Genomic DNA, 19,607 nt, shown 5'->3' on the forward strand with positions numbered 1-19,607 from the left:
CTCACACCTGGTTTTCTCGCTCCACAAGTCCACGTGAGGATGCTTTACGCAGGGCGAGGCTGTGGTTTTCTTGTGCCCTTTGCAAACCTGAGGATAAGCGCTCGTGTTTTGGTTAGGTGCTGGTCCTCAGCTTTGGAAGGAAGGGTTGGCAGGGAGAAAAGGATGTTGGAGAGGACTCTGAGGTAGGGCAGAGCTGCAGAGTACCTGGGGAGAAAGGAGAGTGGAAAGGGAAGGTAGGAAATGAGAATGAATTTGAGTGTAAATAATTCAGAGTCCAGGTCTGCAGGAAGCACAAACTATCACTCGGTAAGCCCAAGTACAGATTTTAACAAAGCCATACAGGCTGACGTGGATAGCTTGATAACCAGACACTGGAAGAGGTAAGAAGAGGCAGAAGTGCAAGCTCGGTGCACCCAGACTTGGCCGCTTTCACCGACGACGAGCTGCAGGGCCAATCCAAGCTCACGTTCCCGACGCCTCGCTGCTCTGCGGCACCAACCCAAGGCAGCGTCATTTGTAAAGCGCCATCTTCTTGCTCTGGTACATGTACATGTAGGCGTCGCAGAAGAGACGCTTGGCCACTCCGTCCATGTCCCGAGGTTGCTCCAACGCCAGCACAGCCAGTGGCAAGTCCAGGTATTTGGCAACTTCCGGGCACAGCGTTACAGTGGGAATGTTGAAGCCGTTCTCATCACCTAACCCAGAAAGAAGGAGAAAAGTTCAAACCAGGTCCCAAGGGATGAGTACCTACAGCTCAGGCAGATACCATCACACTCAACAGCAATGTAGTGCCTTAGTGGAGAGGTCTGGAAGCTGACAACAAAGTGGGGAAGGACAGGAGAACAATCCTTGCCCACACAGCTGGCTCCACAAGTCCCTTGTATGAACACAGCCAGAAGATGAAAGCACTGGGAGGAACTCACACGTGCTTGGCCTGGCCATACTCTCCTCTGGGGTCTACTTAAATGGTCACTGTTGGAAGCCAGGTCCAGAGAGAGCCTAAATCGTGTAGGGGGCTTCAGAGGAGAAGGCAGACCGACCAGCGCCTACGCAACGAGTGCCGCGGACACTCGCAGCTGCCCACCGCGCAGCGCCCGGCTGCGATCAAAGCTCCGAGCCCACCACCACGTCCTCACCGTGCCTGTCAGCCATGCTGTCAAAAAACATCCAGTGTTCGTTCTCGGGGCCGTATTTCACAAAGGAGACGTAATGACTGGTCTCGATGCAGAGCACTGCGAAGAGCTCCATCTTCTCGCGAGGGACCTGCTGGCTGCCCCGGGGGCTCCGGCTGTGAAACTCTTCTGGGACGTGCAGCCTAGTCGGCTTGTGAGTTTTGCGTCGGTAGTGGGAGTGAACCTGAGGAGAGATGATGGGGTGGCACTGCTGAGCGGGCAGAACTGAGCCTGGCCTGCCAGAAAGAGGAGTGTGCAGGGGTCAGGCCCCCAGTTTATTCCCCACTGATCTGACTCCCGTGGTCCCCGCGTGCCAAGGGATGGCATTGTGTCAACAGGCTGGCAGCGAGAAGCTGAGACGGGAGCTTGCCACCCTCCAAGAAAGGCCAGAAAGCTGTAGGAATGCTCCTGGTGGGACAGCGTGGAGGGCCCAACACTCAGGTCTGCGCAAGATCAGACTGCCCAGGGAGGTTGTGGAGTCTCCTTCTCTGGAGATAGTCAAGACCCGCCTGGACAAGGTCCTGTGCAGCCTGCTGTAGGTGACCCTGCTTCAGCAGGAGGGTTGGACTAGATGACCCACAGAGGTCCCTTCCAACCCTGACCATTCTGTGATTCTGTGATTCTGTAACCCTCTGCTTACACAGAATCACAGAATGGTTGGGGTTGGAAGGGACCTCTGTGGGTCACCCAGTCCAACCCCCTGCCGAAGCAGGGTCACCCACAGCAGGCTGCACAGGACCGCGTCCAGGCGGGTCTTGAAATTCATCTCCAGAGAAGGAGACTTCACAACCTCCCTGGGCAGCCTGTGCCAGGGCTCCGTCACCCTCAGAGGGAAGAAGTTCTTCCTCGGGTTCAGATGGAACTTCCTCTGCTTCAGTTTGTGCCCATTGCCCCTTGTCCTGTTGCTGGGCACCACTGGAAAGAACTTGGCCCCATCCTCCTGACACCCACCCTGCAGATATTTATAAGCATTTATTAGGTCCCCTCGCAGCCTTCTCTTCTTCAGGCTGAACAAGCCCAGCTCCCTCAGCCTCTCCTCGTAGGGGAGATGTTCCAGTCCCCTCACCATCCTTGTAGCCCTCCGCTGGACTCTCTCCAGTAGCTCCTCATCTGTCTTGAACTGGGGAGCCCAGAACTGGACACAGCACTCCAGATGAGGCCTCACCAGGGCAGTGTAGAGGGGAAGGAGAACCTCCCTCGTCCTGCTGGCCACACTCTTCTTGATGCACCCCAGGATTCCATTGGCTTTCTTGGCAGCCAGGGCACACTGCTGGCTCATGGTTAACCTGTCATCCACCAGGACACCCAGGTCCCTCTCCGCAGAGCTGCACTCCAGCAGGTCCGTCCCAAGCCTGTACTGGTGCATGAGGTTGTTCCTCCCCAGGTGCAGGACCCTGCATTTGCCTTTGTTGAACCTCATCAGGTTCCTCTCTGCCCAGCTTTCCAGCCTATCCAGGTTCAGGAACATGTGGCACCTAACCCCGCTCATGCAGCTGATGGAGGACTGATGCTCAGAAAGGGGCCCCTCTGTGCCCAACCTGAACGGCTGCAAGGGAAACGCGGGTATTTTGGGGGGTTCAGTCTGCTGGCAGCCACCAAGGCAGACTTCACAAGAACCCAAAGGAACTGAGTACCTGTCTGGAGCAGGAGCTGCAGAACTGCTTCAGGCCCGTAGCTGCGAATACCTTGTCTTTGAAACACTCTGAACACTCCAGGGTGGCGACGTTGCCGCACACGCAGCACTCCCTGGGACCTGCAGAGGCAACAGGGGCAAGATGTGTCTTCTCCAGATCTTGGTCTCTTCTCCCAAGTAAACAGCGATAGGACGAGAGGAAACGGCCTCAAGTTGTGTCAGGGGAGGTTTAGATTGGATGTTGGGAAAAATTTCTTTACTGAAAGAGTGGTCAGGCATTGGAGCAGGCTGCCCAGGGAAGTGGTGGAGTCCTCATCCCTGGAGGGGTTCAGAAAACATGTAGACATGGCACTTCGTGACATGGTTTAGCAGGCATGGTGGTGTTGGGGTGACGGTTGGACTCGATGATCTTAGAGGTCTTTTCCAACCTTAATGATTCTGATTCTATGATCTCACCTGAAATCCAACTTGTCCTGCCAAAACTGGAGTTCAGGGAAGAAGAATCACACCATAATCCCACCTTACATCTGCTCACAACCCCAAGAGGCGAGACCTGTCACCCAGCTGCTAGCACTCCCAGCCAGCAGCTTTGCCATTGCCTAGCAACTTACTGTCCAGAAGCAGATCTGTTACATCCAGCTCCAACGAAGGAATAATTTTGCTGAACATTTTATATTCCTTCCCAAAACGTGGCATTTGGATAATGAAGCAAGACGGGATCTGGGAAAAGAAAAGCAAATGAGTCACCAGGCCAGAAGAGACAAGTCTCAGAGGCTCTTCTCTCCATATTGCTGCTGGGAGTAAAAACTTTCTTCTCTGGATATCCACAAGACAAGATGGGAAAGCATAGCCCTCTTCCCAGGTCACGCTCAGATTCCCCAAGAGCTCTTTCAGGTTGTGGCCACGTATCCTGCTGCTTTGCAGTGTTGGATAGAAGATGTACTAGACCCATCACAGACTCACTGGCAGGCATGGGTACGTCAGAGGAAGCAAGAAAGAGGGAGCAGACAGCAGTGTAGGCGGAAGGTAGCTGGGCTCACCTCCACTAGCTTCAGATCGGAGGACAGGAAGGAGCGTTCCACTAACTGCTGCACGTCGGGAACCACCAGATCCTCCTGTTTGTCCATAAATATCTGGTAACAGTAACAGTCCTGCTCCTTCTGGCCTCCTGACCTGCAAGGAGTGGTCACGGGGCTTGTTTACATGGTCCTACAAACGTCTTGAGCTCCCAGAGGACATACCGGTTTTGTCCTGCAAGAGCTTCTGGGGCCCAAGGCACCAAGGGCTTCTTGGCGCAACACTGACACGAAGCACTTTTGCCACCCAGAAATACTAAATACATGCCATGAGAGGAGGACACAAGTAGCATCTTCGGTCTCATGATCCCTCCATAGCATCACATCCTGCTCCTATAGGCAAAACTCAATTTCCCCTCACCAATGTAAATATTAAAAGGCACTTCAACATTTTTTAAATCAACTGCACTACGGCCCAATCAGCAAACGCCTTCTCAGATGAAAGATCTCTTTATAATGGCACACACAAAAGCCAGAGAGCAAAATTTGGTGCGTTCAAAGGTGAGCTGTGGGCAGAAGATCCCTCCCTGAGCCAGCAGAAAAAGGATCTCCTTCAGATGACCCTCTGCAGGGGAGCTGCAGTACAGAGCCATCTTTGTGCTCAGCCTCTCCGAGTACTCCACGATCTACGGCTTGACTGACATCTCAACAAAGGAGCACAGAACCCGAACAATCCCCTTCTATGCTCCCGAACAGCACAGTTATTTTTGGCTTCCTTCAGCCTCTCATCCTCTTTGTAGAGTCCTGAAAAACTGGGACTGCATCCATGGACTGCCTGTTTGAGAGGCTGCAGGACCTGAGCCAGCTCCAGAGTCTGGACACATCCCAGTTGCATCCAAACGCTGTCAGACAGCGCTGGCTCTGCAGTCAAGCTGGGACACTACATTTCTGAAACCACTGCTGGCTCTCCCTAAGGATGACAGAAGGTTTTTATCGCAATTTTCTGAAGGAGGCACCTCCAGGGAGAGCTTCGAAGTGTCTTTTCCTGGACGCGTCACCTGGGACAAGATCACAAGCAGCAAGATCACACGGACAGCAGAGAGGAGCTGCACACGACTCACTGAGCTGTGTCTGCAAAGCCTTGATGAAAAGGTGGCCAGTAACACCCAGTGATCGTGAGGTGGGTACCCAATGAGCCTGGCCTGGGTAAATTGTGTCGCTTAGATATGAAAACTTACTGCAGTTTCAAGAGTGGCTCTATTCCCAGGATCTGATGCATTATGAGATTAAGGAACTCCTCGGGATCTAGAAAGTCAGAGAAGAGCACGGGTCACGCCACGCCAGGAACGCTGCCTTGCCCCACTGCATCCAGAAGGCAAAAGCTGGCAGTGAAACTCGAGCCAGCGTTTCATGAACCTGGCATCTCCTTTTACTCTGCGTAAGGGGACAACTGGGCTAAAAGCTGAGAGCGCTTAGTTAATGCAATGTGAAAAAAAAAAGCCCCTAACAAACTAGCCCTCAGATACTGCACTCTTACAAGCCAGGCCATGGCAGCAACGCTGTCTCAGAGACCTTACCAGACAGTTACTAACTCCAAAAAAGTATAAACTCAAAGTGAAATCAGGGACAGCTACGGAAATTCAAGCAACTGAACAGTTCAGCTATCCCTGGCTAAAATAAATATACGATAGCAGAAAACACAAGGGCCGTTCACAGAGATGATACCTGCTGTTTCTGGAAGAATCAATGCCACTCGTTTAGCAACCAGGTACTTAGAAGTTGCTGCAGTGACGTTTGGGGTTGGTGTAATCCGTTTCCTTGTTGTAAACTACAACGCGGCCTTGCTGTGCACGGATGGGAACGTGGCGATCGCAACCAGAGAACGGTGGGTTTCGGCTGTCGGTGTTTTCTGTCTTATTTTAAGCAGACTGCAGTCTTTGAGGAACCCCAAACAACTTATCAGAACTCAAAGACAAGTTGATCTTGGCAAAATGATAAATCCAGCTGGATTCTAGCGGGGACATCAGGGATGGACTTATCAGGGCATAACTCAAAAGTATAAAGGTCAATGAAATTTCCCTTTTTCAAATCCTGTTCTGTTACATCTTCCTCTCCCCTCCTGGCAACAGCTGCCACCAGGTTAGAGACCCAGCAATTCTTGTCTTATCATAAAAATTGACCACAAATTTCAGTTGAAAAGCTTGTAGAGTTTTAAAAGCTGAAAGTGTTTTACATCTGCATTTTGACATCAGTGAACAGCGCAGCAGGCATATTAATACACGTGCTTGGGAAAAGCGTACAATTAAGTTGTCAGCCTGGTGCCTGGATGAGACAGCACACAGCGAAGCAGCTCGGGGAAGGCCCCAGAGAGCACGTTACCTTTCTCAGCGTTGGTGAAGCTGGAACACTGGCCCTTTTCAGTTAGCTGCTCCCTAAGATGCATCACGCTCCCAGCCCTGACGAAGCCAGTCCTAGAAACAAGAAGCAGCTGCAGATGATCTCTCCAGTGTAATCATAGAATCATTTGGGTTGGGTTGGAAGGGACATTTAAAGATCATCTAGTCCAATCCCCCTGCCATGGGCAGGGACATCTCCGGCCAGATGGTTCCTCCAAGCCCCATCTAACCTGGCCTTGAACACTTCCAATGATGGAGCATCTACAACTTCTCTGGGCAACCTGGTCCAGTGTCTCACCACCCCCACAATAAAGAATTTCTTCCTCATGTCCAATCCAAATCTAAACTTTCAGTTTAAAACCAATGTACCTTGTCCTGTCACTACATGCCCTGGTGAAAAAAACTCTCATCTTTCTTTTAAGCCCCCTTTCTAAATTGAAAGGCCACAAGAAGGTGTCCCTGAAGCCTTCTCTTCTCCAGGCTGAACAGCCCCAGCTCTCCCAGCCTTTCCTCCCAGCAGAGGGGTTCCAGCCCTTGGATCATTGTTGGGGCCTCCTCTGGCCCTGCTCCCACAGCTCCAGGTCTGCCCTGTGCTGAGGGCTCCAGAGCTGGACTCAGGACTCCCGGGGGGGGGGGTCTCAGCAGAGTGGGGCAGAGGGGCAGAATCCCCTCCCTCGCCCTGTGCCCACGCTGCTGGAGATGCAGCCCAGGGCATGGCTGGCTTCCTGGGCTGTGAGCGCACACTGGTTGCTCATGTCCAGCTTTTCATCCACCAGCACCCCCAAGTCCTCGGCAGGGCTGCTCTCAATTGAATCTCAGCATCACAGAACACCCCAGGGTTGTATTTCTGCAAGCCAGTGCCAGGACACTGCTCCTCAAGGAAGATGCTCATGTCTTATGTTCAGTCAGCTCTCCATACCCCTCTTCCACACCTCTCTAGCGAGGATGAGGAAAGAACCTGCTATCTTTGATACAAAGTCCAGAGAATTTAGCTCTCATGCCATGATCTGCTCTCATCCAGCCTGGCACTGCATGCTGCCTTTGGGACTAACTGCTGATGAAGGCAATGCCACTGCTTCATCAGCTGCAGGGTTCCCCCCCAGAGATGGTCTGAACCCCAGGAATCCCCTTTTTGTCCTCTCACTGAGAACTGCAGCTCACAAGGCTTCAGTCTAAGCAGGGGAAACTCACGGACATGCATCAGGAGTCATGAAAGTCTCCCAACCTGGGGAAGGGACGAACTGGAAAAGAAACCTGATGTTAAGACCTTTGGATGTGGCCGACAAGAGAAACCCCTCCAGGTAACCCCTTCCCTCAGTGACAGGTATCGTCTGACAGCGCAGCAGAGAAGGTATAAAGGCGGACAGACAACTTCCAGGATTCCCACATGCTCTACTCACTTTCGAAGGGGATTAACAATCTCATCCCGCAGAATGCCCTGGACGTTCCGGTCACACAGTGGGAAGGGCTTGAAGAGCATGCAGTCCAGCACGGATGTACAGGAGAAGAGGCTGTGAAAAGAGAATGCTTTGTAACTCTGATGGGTTGGCAGCAGTAGTTAGAACCAAACTGTTGTGCCTGGTGACAGTCGGTGGCTTTTATTTTCAACAGTCCATGCATGCAATTATAGAAAGGTGAGTGACAGCGCATTTCTGCGGTGAGAGAAACCACATCTGGTTTAATGAACACTGGTAATAAGCAAGGAAACAGCTCAGAGAGAATGAAATCTCATACTTTGCAGCCAAAACTGCTCATGGGGGGCACCACTGAGTCTTTTCCTCTCCAAACAGTGCTGCACAGTGAAGCTGGGACCTCCTGGGCGCTTGCTTTGAAATGTTTCCAGCCATTACCTCCAGTGACAGAGTCAGCACGGTCCAAGTCCAGAGAACTACGATCTCTCACCGCCCTGCATGACAGACACAGGAGTGCCTCAGGTACTCATGAGGGGCACTTCAGGGCCTGAGAACCTACCAGACTAGGAAGGAGATAAGAAAAGCAGCAAGCATCGAGGCTGCATCTCCACACAGTTCTATTCTGCTCTATACTGGGTAAATTTCCAGCCACCTTGGAAATCCAGGGAAGCGCTGCAGTTCAGGGCTTTGCCCAATTAAAAAAGCACTCATTTAATGAAACAGCACCACCCAAGCAGGTCTTTACCTGAAGAGAGCTACGTCCATATAGCAAGAATTACAGTGGCCTTGGATCCCCTTCATCCGTCCTCGTAGGACATGCACTGCTGCTTCGTTCCTGAGCGGAGGAAAATTCTCTGGAGCCTGTGGAAGAACTTCCTGCCCTCCTGCAAGAGAAGGAACAGAAGCAACTCCCTTTAGTTTCCCATCTCATCTGGGTCAGCTCCGCCCTTCCCCGACGCCCCAGAGGTCTGCTCCGCTCAGAAGTCAGCGCCGCGCTCTTCCGCGCTGCTCCTGCTGGGACTCAACCATGCTGGGATGAAAATTTGTCCCTTCAGCAATTCATCTGCTGGAAATGGAGACAAAACCAGACCATCTCTTCTTCCCCAGAGATAACGACCCAGCAATCCATGCCGCCTCTGCCCTCGTTAGGCCAAGTATAACGAAGACAAAAAGAGCTACACTGGTGCTGTGTTATATTCAAGCTGGAGGTCTCTCTGTTGAAAGACCTGTGACCCCAGTAGCAAGGGGACAAAAAGGCAACTGTACTTTAACAGCCTCATCCCGCTGGCCTGTCGTCTCCTTAAGCTTCAAAGGTGGCTTTCTCGGTCTGGTCTTTCCGGGTTTCTTCAGCATCCTTCCCTTGTAATTCAACCCCCTCTCTTCAGCACATCCTTTAGACATTCTTCCTTGTCCCTGCTCTCAGTTTTTGGGCAGTGCCTACAGGAGTCCTGTCTTCTTGTTACAGCGGTCTCAGTTTCTAAACACTTACACTGTCTTCTCTGCTCTGGAGGAATTTTTGGGGACCTAATAAATGCTTATAAATATCTGAAGGGTGGGTGTCAGGAGGATGGGGCCAGACTCTTTTCAGTGGTGCCCAGTGACAGGACAAGGGGCAATGGGCACAAACTGAAGCACAGGAAGCTCCAGCTGAACCCGAGGAAGAACTTCTTCCCTCTGAGGGTGACGGAGCCCTGGCCCAGGCTGCCCAGAGGGGCTGTGGAGTCTCCTTCTCTGGAGATATTCAAGACCTGCCTGGACACGGTCCTGTGCAGCCTGCTCTGGGTGACCCTGCTTCGGTAGGGGGTTGCACTAGATGACCCACAGAGTTCCCTTCCAACCCTGAACATTCTGTGATTCTGTGAGTTTCTTCCTCCTCAAATGAAAATACTGACCTGTTCTTCCCCGCATCTTCTTGTGAATGTCTTCTCATCACATCAAGCTCTACGTTAAAATTGATTTCATCCTCTCTCCCTTTCCAAGCTCTCTCTTATTTCTCAGTCCCCAGGTGCAACACTGTGATCACCTGACATCTTGGCCGTGGGCCTGAGTTACCCACTCCACTTCTCCAGAGCCACGTGTGTGGTCTACGTTTCACATACAGTAGCTAGGCCAGGCTCTACAGCTAAAACACTTGTCCGTATTCACGTCTGAGTTACACAAGACCTTTTCTCCTGCCCTGAAAACCAGAGGCAGAAGAGCCCTGTCTTGCTTGCAGCATTCACAACACCTTGCAAAGACTGCTGCTCTGGAATTCTACCCTCTGTTACCCACCAACTTTTCCTGCCAGCTTCCCCTTCTCCAACACATCCATGCCACCGAGGCCTCATTTTTAGAGCATCTTTTGGAACGCTCAAAGAAAGCGAAGAATATTAAACCACCAGTTAGGACGCTGCGCATGAGGCTTCTCCGCAGAGTGCCTTGTCCCAGCACAGCCCCGTCTCCCCTCTCCCCAGAGGACTCACCGTAATCCACGAGGTTCAAATCGCTGTTGTGCGAGCACTGGAAGCGAACGTCGGGCTGGCAGGACTGCAGCTTCACGAAGAGGCCGCGCTTTGGAGCGCAGCGGAAGTAGAACTTTCCCAGCCATTCGCCAGCAGTGACCCCCTTATCTTCATCCTAGGAAAAGAGCATTGAGGAATAACGTGAGAGCAGGCCTTCCACGAGCAAGGCACGATCCCCCATATGGCCATTTAATATCTTAAGAGCTGTGTACAAGTTTCATCCCGTTTTCTTGATTGTTTTCATATATTCTGGTTAGGTTTTGAACCTATTCATGCCACTCGTAGAATTCATGACTATTCCGTCCCACATTCCAGTATCACTGCTGTAGAAGAGAGCAAACCAACCCCTGTAATCATTCCACAGGCTCTCCTCCCCAGCCTAAGGGAGGGCACAATTGTGTGCTTGCCCTCACAGTTCACACTCTGACATGTCAGAGGCCCGGGACAAGCTGCAAGATACGCAGCCACAACCTGAAGGTCTTCAGCAAGCAAGATCTGCCCGTTCTGATACACAATCTCACAACACGAAATATTTTGCTCCTTACCAGTTCAACTCCTGCCATTTTGTGCTTAATCTGGGGCAGGTAGCCCAACCAGCGGATGATTCCTGAAACCTGATTTCCCTTGTCCAAGGTGATCTGGACCATGGAGTTCACCTCCAGGGATGAATTCCCACTTTCACACTCCTCACCACTCTCGCTTATCTCTCGTTTCATCTGGTTTGGGTGTCCCAAGCCCATGTCAGACTCGAACGGTGAAAATAAACCTAGTGGGCAATGCAAAATATCAGGTGAGGTAGGAAGTCAACGCCTAATGACAGACATCTCTGGCTCTCACCTAATGCCAGGTCTCTTTTGAAATTAAAGACCACAGGAACAAGCGTGAAGCTGAGCACCAGCGCCACAAGGTGTAATTCCCAGTGATATGGCCAAGCTGGTCTAACAGGCTGAAAGGGGACGATCCTGCTCTTTGTTTCCCCGCTCAAGGCTGCAACGCCCCAGCCTCTCGCTGGCTCCGGAGCTAATCCAGCCCTTCGCAGAGCCATTTCGGACTACTGAAACGGCGGGAAGGGGGTTATTTCCAAATTCTTTTTCTGCCTTTAGTGAGCTAAATCAGCTCAGTGAGGAGTCTAATGATGGTTCTCCTCAGGTTGGCACTGCACCTTGTCTTCTGACGGTAATAGAGAGGTTCCACTAATTTCTTCTCTTGTCCAATGACTCACAACATCGCCGCTGGCATCTGTGCCTTTCCGAGTCTGTCTGGCATCAGGATGAGGCTCCTGCTTCATCTCCTACAGCTAAATTAAAGACTCTTTAACCAGTGGTGCCTCCTCCCCCAGGAAATATTTCTGCACTGCAATCAGACTCTCTTCTTCATCCAGACAAATGGGTAGACTCAGCTTTAGTTGCCTCATGCAAAGGATTTCATCCAGAACTTGAGCCTTTTCCACAGACCTTCTCTGCCTCCTGATCAACTATGTTGGGACTAGCTGAAGCTTTTGGTGGAATTTCAGCTCATCAGCAGCCTGCAGAGAAGAACTAACTGCTAAATCCCCAAGAAGGTACACAGGGCAGACACATCTGATGATAACCTACTTTGCAAGCTTTCCTTCACGACAGAGTCCATAGGGATTTCTCTGAAAATGTCAGTTGTTCCTTCTTCTTCCTGAAAGGAGAGAAAAATCTGTCAACTAAATGCTTTATTAAACATAAGGAATTCCTGGAATATGAACCAATTTTTCAAACAGGCCTGGAAAGTTGGCATAGAATCACACAATCATAGGTTGGAAAAGACCTGTAAGATCATCAAGTCCAACCGTCAACCCAACACCACCATGCCTGCTAAACCATATCCCAAAGTGCCACATCTACACTTTTTTTGAACCCCTCCAGGGATGGTGAATCCACCACCTCCCTGGGCAGCCTGTTCCAATGCCTGACCACTCTTGCAGGAAAGAAATTTTTCATAATATCCAATCAAAACCTTCCCTAACGCAACTTGAGGCCATTGCCTCTCATCCTATCGCTGGTTACTTGGGAGAAGAGACCAACCCCCACCTCACTACACCCTCCTGTCAGGTAGTTGCAGAGAGTGAGAAGGTCTCCCCTCAGCCTCCTCTTCTCCAGACTGAACAGTCGCAGCTCCCTCAGCCGCTCCTCAGCAGACTTGTTCTCCAGACCCCACCCCAGCCTCATTGCTCTTCTCTGGACACGCTCCAGCCCCTCAATGTCCTTCTTGGAGTGAGGGGCCCAAAACTGAACACAGTACTCCAGGTGCGGCCTCACCAGCGCCAAGTACAGGGGCACGATCACCTCCCTAGTCCTGCTGGCCATGCTTTTCCTGACCCAAGCCAGGATGCCGTTGGCCTTCTCGGCCACCTGGGCACACTGCTGGCTCCTGTTCAGCCGGCTGTCAACCAACACCCCAAGATCCTTTTCCACCAGGCAGCTTTCCAGCCATTCTTCCCCAAGTCTGTAGCATTGCGTGGTGTTGTGACTGAAGTGCAGGACCCGGCACATGGCCTTGTTGAAACTCCTACAGTTGGCTTTGGCCCATCGATCCAGACTGTCCAGATCCCTCTGCAGAGCCTTCCTGCCCTTAAGCAGATTGACACTCCCACCCAACTTGGTGTCACCTGCAAACTGACTGAGGGAGCACTCAATCCCCTCAACCAGATCATTGATAAAGATGTTAAACAAGCATGCAACCTCACATCCCTTTCGGATGTTCTTTCCACTTCTCTTTCATGTCCCACCATAACATAGTTTTTAAAAAATCCCCAAAAAAACCCAAGAAAAGGCAGCGAGGCTGCTCTTACCGGACAAACTTTAACGAACCATTGGGTTCCCTCCCGGTAAACAGCCATAGCTATTCCTTTTGTGAGGACCTCCTCCACGTAGAAGCTAACCGCATCTCCCACTTTCACAGGAACCACCTCCTCCGTGTCCAGTTTTGGCTTCTGTTTCACATAGTCATCGTCTGGCGTGGGAGTAAACTGGACTCTGCTAAACGGCAGGAAGACCCCGCTGTTCCGCTTACACTTGAAATACTCTGTGCCGTGATACGATCCATCGCTGCGCCCTCTGTTTTCACCCTCACCCTGAAAACATGCCAGAAAGGTGCTTTACGTACAGAAACATTAAAGGAAAACAAGCAACTTACTTCCTAGGCCACTTTACCTGTAACTCCACCCCGAAGAAAAACGGAGACAGCACAGACGAAGTGTTTTTGTAAATGCTCCCGATGTAGCGGATGGTGCCAGGGAAATATTGCCGGTCGACTTCCACCATTACTTTTTGGCCTGGCACGGCCCGCAGAGCTGCTTCAAGGCTCAGCCTCTCCAAGAAGTAGTTCAAGCGTTCGTTGTGGCTGCTGATGGCCAGGAGGAAGACAGCCGTCTCCTCGCGCACAGGCTGAAGGATTTCTATGTTTATGGTGACGGTGGAGCTGTCATCCAGCATGATGACTTTCAAGAAGCAAGCCGGGGGCCTGTCATCGGAGAAGTTGCGCAGGTAACTTCTCTCGCTGCAGAAGCACATGTTCCCAGCTTCGAAGTACTTGCTGCCATAGGCGCAGTCTTCTGTCAGGATGTAATAGCAGTTTCCGTCCCCTGCTGAAGGCAGGAGGCTGGTCATCGTCATTCCCCTGGGTTGTGAGAAAGGACAGAGTCACAGAATCACAGAATGGTAGGGGTTGGAAGGGACCTCTGTGGGTCACCTAGTCCAACCCCCCCGCCCAAGCAGGGTCACCTACAGCAGGCTGCACAGGACCTTGTCCAGGCGGGTCCTGAATACCTCCAGAGAAGGAGACTCCACAACCTCCCTGGGCAGCCTGTTCCAGTGCTCCGTTACCCTCAGAGGGAAGAAGTTCTTCCTCGGGTTCAGACAGAACTTCCTCTGCTTCAGTTTGTGCCCATTGCCCCTTGTCCTGTCACTGGGCACCACTGAAAAGAGTCTGGCCCCATCCTCCTGACACCCACCCTTCAGATATTTGTAAGTATATATTAGGTCCCCTAATAGTCACGCCAGTAAAGATACATGCATGATATTGCAGAAGAATTCAGGTTGGAAGAGGTCTTGAGCCCAACCCCGCGCTCAAAGCAGGTTGCTCAAAGCCTCACCCAGTTGAGTTTTGAGCATCTCCAGTGACAGAGATCCCACAGCCTCCCTGGTGCCTTGTCCCAGTGTTTCATCACCCTCACGGTGGAAAGCAAAAAATTCCATCTAACCAAGTTCACCCATGTTCCTGCTTGTCCCTGTTGCCTCTTGTCCCTTCATGGTGCATCCATGGGACAAGCCTGGCTCCGTCTTCTCCACTAAACCCTCCTAGTAAGGAGTTGCACAGGGCAGCGTCTCGTCCGTCCTGTTCTCTGCGACACCGTACAACCAGAATGGCCTCATTAAATTCCACCTCCTGCTTTCTTTTCCTACTTATTTGCAGGACTGAGGCAAAGGCTAAATTCTGCCTTTTAAAAATTCCCTAAAAAGGGAGTCTTAGTCTGCGAGTAGAGCTCCTTGATGTTGTATTAAAGCATGTTAATAGTCAAAACGTACGCAAAGCACAGCACCTACCGCGTTACTATGCTGAGGCACTAAAGATCAGCATCTTTCAGAGCAACCATATTGAAAGAAATTCAAATATCTGGAGTCAGAAGTATATTTTTGTGAAATTCTTCTAGCTAAATTCTCACTCACTTTACCCCTCCGCATCTCACTTTTGATGATACCACGCCCAGCCAGGATCCAGACTTTTTGTTACAACATAAAAAAGGGGATGAATATAGAAACTTCTTCCTGCAGGTGGACTGAACCCAACCTGGCCAATACAGAGAAAATAAGAGAGGTGCCCATTTCTAGGCCATGGAGGAAATCAAGGAAGAAAAAAGATGTCTCCACTGTGGGCTACCTAGTAGAATCACAGAATCACAGAATGGTAGGGGTTGGAAGGGGCCTCTGTGGGTCATCTAGTCCAACCCTCCTGCCGAAGCAGGGTCACCTACAGCAGGCTGCACAGGACCTTGTCCAGGCGGGTCTTGAATATCTCCAGAGAAGGAGACTCCACAACCTCCCTGGGCAGCCTGTTCCAGGGCTCCGTCACCCTCAGAGGGAAGAAGTTCTTCCTCATGTTCAGCTGGAACTTCCTCTGCTTCAGTTTGTGCCCGTTGCCCCTTGTCCTGTCGCTGGGCACCACTGAAAAGAGCTTGGCCCCATCCTCCTGACACCCACCCTGCAGATATTTAGAAGCATTTATTAGGTGCCCTCTCAGCCTTCTCTTCTTCAGGCTGAACAAGACCAGCTCCCTCAGTCTCTCCTTGTACGAGAGATGCTCCAGTCCCCTCATCACCCTCATAGCCCTCCGCTGGACTCTCTCCAGTAGCTCTTCATCTTTCTTGAACTGGGGAGCCCAGAACTGGACACAGGACTCCAGATGAGGCCTCACCAGGGCAGTGTAGAGGGGAAGGAGAACCTCCCTCGACCTGCTGGCCACACTCTTCTCAATGCACCCCAGGATCCCATTGGCTTTCTTGGCAGCCAGGGCACACTGCTGGCTCATCGTTAACCTGTCGTCCACCAGGACACCCAGGTCCCTCTCCGCAGAGCTGCTCTCCAGCAGATCCACCCCAAGCCTGTACTGGTGCATGGGGTTGTTCCTCCCCAGGTGCAGGACCCTGCATTTGCCTTTGTTGAATCTCATCAGGTTCCTCTCTGCCCAACTTTCCAGCCTATCCAGGTCACGCTGAATGGCAGCACAGCCTTTTGGTGTGTCTACCACACCTCCCAGTCTGGTGTCATCAGCAAACTTGCTGAGGGTACATTCTAACTCTTCATCCAGGTCATTGATGAAGAAGTTAAACAAGACTGGGCCCAGTACTGACCCCTGAGGGACACCACTAGTTACCAGCCTCCAACTAGACTCAGCGCCGCTGATGACAACGCTCTGAGTTCTGCCATTCGGCCAGTTCTCAATCCACTTCACCGACCACTCATCCAGCCCACAAAGTAGAAGCTTCTTAAAAGTCTGAAGTGGAGAAAGGAGGAATTGAGCAGATGCAATTAAGGGAAGTAGAAACACGCTCGGGGCATTGCGGCAGGAAGCAGCAATGCAGCTGCTCGCAAAGAAAATAAATGGGTGGGCTGGGAAGAAAAGGTAGGCTGAGCTGCGACAGAAAGGCTGCACAGAGCTCAGCAAGGAGGAGGGCAGCGTTACTGGGGACTTCACTGCAGATTAGTATCAAGAGAGCTGATTTTTATTAGGAAAAGATAAATTGCTGTTGGTGTTGGGGAAAAAATCACCCGATGTCTGATCAGATCCTGGAGCTTTCCTTGCGTTTGGGATCATTGTGGCAGCTTCCTACAGGAGCCATCTCCCTTTCCCTCTTTTTTTTCAACCTTAGCGGGAGGGAAGGTGGCTCGGAGACCTGACCCAAATGTTGCTGTAGTGCTTTAGGGCCATCACCTCAAGGTCGGGGGGCACTACAGGGGTACACGGGGGCGGCCGTGCCAGGGCGAGCCCCCCTGCATCGCAATAAGTAGTTTGGGAGGCGACAGCAGGTTGTGGAAGCGGAAGAAATCCCATTGCGGGCAGCAGTTCCCTTATTTCCCATCCACGCAACTCACTGCCGACGTTTTGTAACTCTGCTGGCAGCACAACGGCTCAAAATTCTGTGACTTTTAAGGGACAGAAATAAAGAATAAGATTCTGTGTCCCAAACCCCCTGATTCAATCTTCTGTTTTCAGGACCTCGGTTTACTTTTATTTTTTTTCTTTTTAAAAGCCTTCTCTCCACAAGGAATACAATAAATCCCACTGTGCTTCAAATGCTGGCAAAAGAGCAAACCCAGAGTAAACCCTTTTCCCTGTCAAAACCCCATGAATAAACCATTTTCCTTGTCAAAAAACCCAAGAATGAACCCTTTTCCTCATGAAACTCCTAAGAATAAACATTTTTCCTCATCAAAGCCCCCAAGATAAACCCTTTTCCTCATCAAAGCCCCCAAGATAAACCTTTTTCCTCATCAGAAGCCCCAGAATGAACTCTTTTCCTTGTCAAAGCCCCAAGAATAAACCCCTTTTGTCATCAAAACCCTCAAGAATGAACTCTTTTCCTTGTCAAACTCCTAAGAATGAACATTTTTCCTCATCAAAACCCCAAGAATAAACCCCTTTCCTCGTCAAAACTCCCATGAATAAACCTTTTTCCTCATCAATAACCCCTTTTCCTCATCAAAACCTGCAGAATGAATGCTTTTCCTCGTCAAAACCCCCAAGAATAAACCCTTTTTCTTGTCAAACCCCCAAGAATAAACCCTTTTTCCTCATCAGAAGCCCAAGAATGCACTTTTCCTCGTCAAAACCCCCAAGAATCAACCCTTTTCCTCATCAAACTCCCAAGAATAAACCTTTTTCCTCGTCAAAACCCCCAGAATGAACACTTTTCCTTGTCAAAAACCCCAAGAATCAACCTTTTTCCTCATCAAAACCACAAGAATCTTTCCGTCATCAAAACCACCAGAATGAACACTTTTCCTCGTCAAAACCCCCAAGAATAAACCCTTTTCCTTGCCAAACCCCCAAGAATAAGCCCCTTTCCTCATCAAAACCCTCAAGAATAAACCTTTTTCCTCATTGAAACCCCAAGAATGAACCCTTTTCCTCGTCATACTCTAAAAATAAACATTTTTCCTCATCAAAACTCCAAGAACAAACCCCTTCCCTCATCAAAACCCCCAGAATGATCGCTTTTCCTCGTCAAACCCCCCAAGAATAAACCCCTTTCCTGATCAGAACTCCCCAGAATAAACCCTTTTCCTCATTAAAACCCAACAATAAATAATTTTCCTCCTCAAAACCAGGAACAAACCCTTTCCCTCCTCACAGTCCAGAGCAAACCATCCCTTCAGCAACGGAGCGTCTGCAACTCCCTCCCCGGCTAAACCGAGATACGGGCGCATCCAGGCCGACGTGCGATATTCGGGCTTGTGGTGCTTTAAACGTGGCTGAATCCTGACCGAGGGGACCCTGGAAAGCGCCAGGTAATTAAAATTTAAGCGAAATTAAAGCTTACAAACCTCCCCCCCCCGCTCTCACCGTCTCCCGCCGCCCCCGTTCTTCCGCCTCCGGAGCCGCCACCACAGAGCCTCGGGGACTGCGGCCCAGAGCGGCACCGCACACGCCTCGGCGCTTCCGGGCCGCCCCGCTCGCCAGCCAATGGGGAGAGGCGGGGCGCACGGCAGGTAGCCAATGAAGGAGGAGAGGGCGGGTCTTGCCGCAGTACCGCCCCGCCTCCTGCTGAGCAGTAGAGGGGTTGGGAGGGTCCCCGCGGGGTCGAGGCTGGTCACTGCTGTCCCCATAGACCTGTGTCCCCGTGGCCGTATGTCCCCATGTCCCTGTGTCCTGTGTCCCCCTGGCTGTGTGTCCCCATAGCCATGTGTCCCCATGGCTGTGTGTCCCGTGTCCCCATGGTCCTGTACCCCGTGGCCTTGTGTCGCCATGGCCCTGTGTCCCCATGGCCTCGTGTCCCCATAGCCCTGTGTCCTGTGTCCCCCTGGCCATGTGTCCCCATAGCCATGTGTCCCGTGTCCCCATAGCTCTGTGTCCCCATAGCCGTGTGTCCCCATAGCGCTGTGTCCCCATGGCTGTGTGTCCCGTGTCCCCATGGCCCTGTGCCCCGTGGCCTTGTGTCCCCATGGCCCTGTGTCCCCATAGCCGTGTGTCCCATGTCCCTCTGGCCCTGTGCCCTGTGTCCCCCTGGCCCTGGCCCTGTGTCCCCATGGCCCTGTGTCCCATGTCCCCCTGGCCTTGTGTCCCCATGGCCCTGTGTCCTGTGTCCCCCTGGCCGTGTGTCCCCATGGCCCTGTGTCCTGTGTCCCCCTGGCCGTGTGTCCCCATAGCCATGTGTCCCGTGTCCCCATAGCTCTGTGTCCCCATGGCCGTGTGTCCCCATAGCGCTGTGTCCCCATGGCTGTGTGTCCCGTGTCCCCATGGCCCTGTGCCCCGTGGCCTTGTGTCCCCATGGCCCTGTGTCCTGTGTCCCCAAGGCCCTGTGTCTCATGTCCCCATGGCTCTGTGTCCCCATAGCTCTGTGTCTCATGTCCTCATGGCCCTGTGTCCCCATGGCACCGTGTCCCCATAGCCCTCTGTCTCAATGGCCCTGTGTCCCCGTGGCTGTATGTCCCCATAGTTCTGTGTCCCTGCATCCTCATCGCTGTCTGTCCCCCTGGCCCCATGTCCCTGTGTCCCCATAGCCCTGTGTCCCCATAGCCCTGTGTCCCCATAGCCCTCTGTCCCTATGGCCCTGGGCCCTGTGTCATGTCCCCATGGCCCTGTGTCCTCACAGCCCTCTGTCCCATATCCCCATAGCCCTGTGTCCCCGTGGCCGTGTGTCCCTACAGCTCTGTGTCCTATGTCCTCATATCCCTCTGTCCCAATGGCCCTGTGTCCCCAAGACCCTGTGTCCCTGTGTCCCCAAGGGCCTGT

General features: G+C 51.9%; 1 protein-coding gene across 1 annotated transcript; it reads right to left on the bottom strand.

Annotated features, from left to right (window-relative positions):
* Positions 1–24: 24 nt before the first annotated feature.
* On the bottom strand, positions 25–18,283 carry LOC104335905 (ubiquitin carboxyl-terminal hydrolase CYLD). The gene is made up of 15 exons (XM_075415430.1): positions 18,219–18,283; positions 13,310–13,775; positions 12,949–13,230; positions 11,726–11,795; positions 10,676–10,896; positions 10,092–10,245; positions 8,375–8,513; positions 7,618–7,728; positions 6,201–6,292; positions 5,060–5,126; positions 3,846–3,978; positions 3,417–3,525; positions 2,807–2,925; positions 1,137–1,356; positions 25–695 (listed from the first exon to the last, which is right to left on the bottom strand). Exons 2-15 carry the CDS (start codon positions 13,769–13,771, stop codon positions 511–513), a joined length of 2,364 nt encoding a protein of 787 aa, XP_075271545.1. The 5' UTR covers positions 13,772–13,775; positions 18,219–18,283; the 3' UTR covers positions 25–510.
* Positions 18,284–19,607: the final 1,324 nt, after the last annotated feature.

Source organism: Opisthocomus hoazin, chromosome 3 (assembly GCF_030867145.1).
Source record: "Opisthocomus hoazin isolate bOpiHoa1 chromosome 3, bOpiHoa1.hap1, whole genome shotgun sequence".
Lineage (NCBI taxonomy): Eukaryota > Metazoa > Chordata > Aves > Opisthocomiformes > Opisthocomidae > Opisthocomus > Opisthocomus hoazin.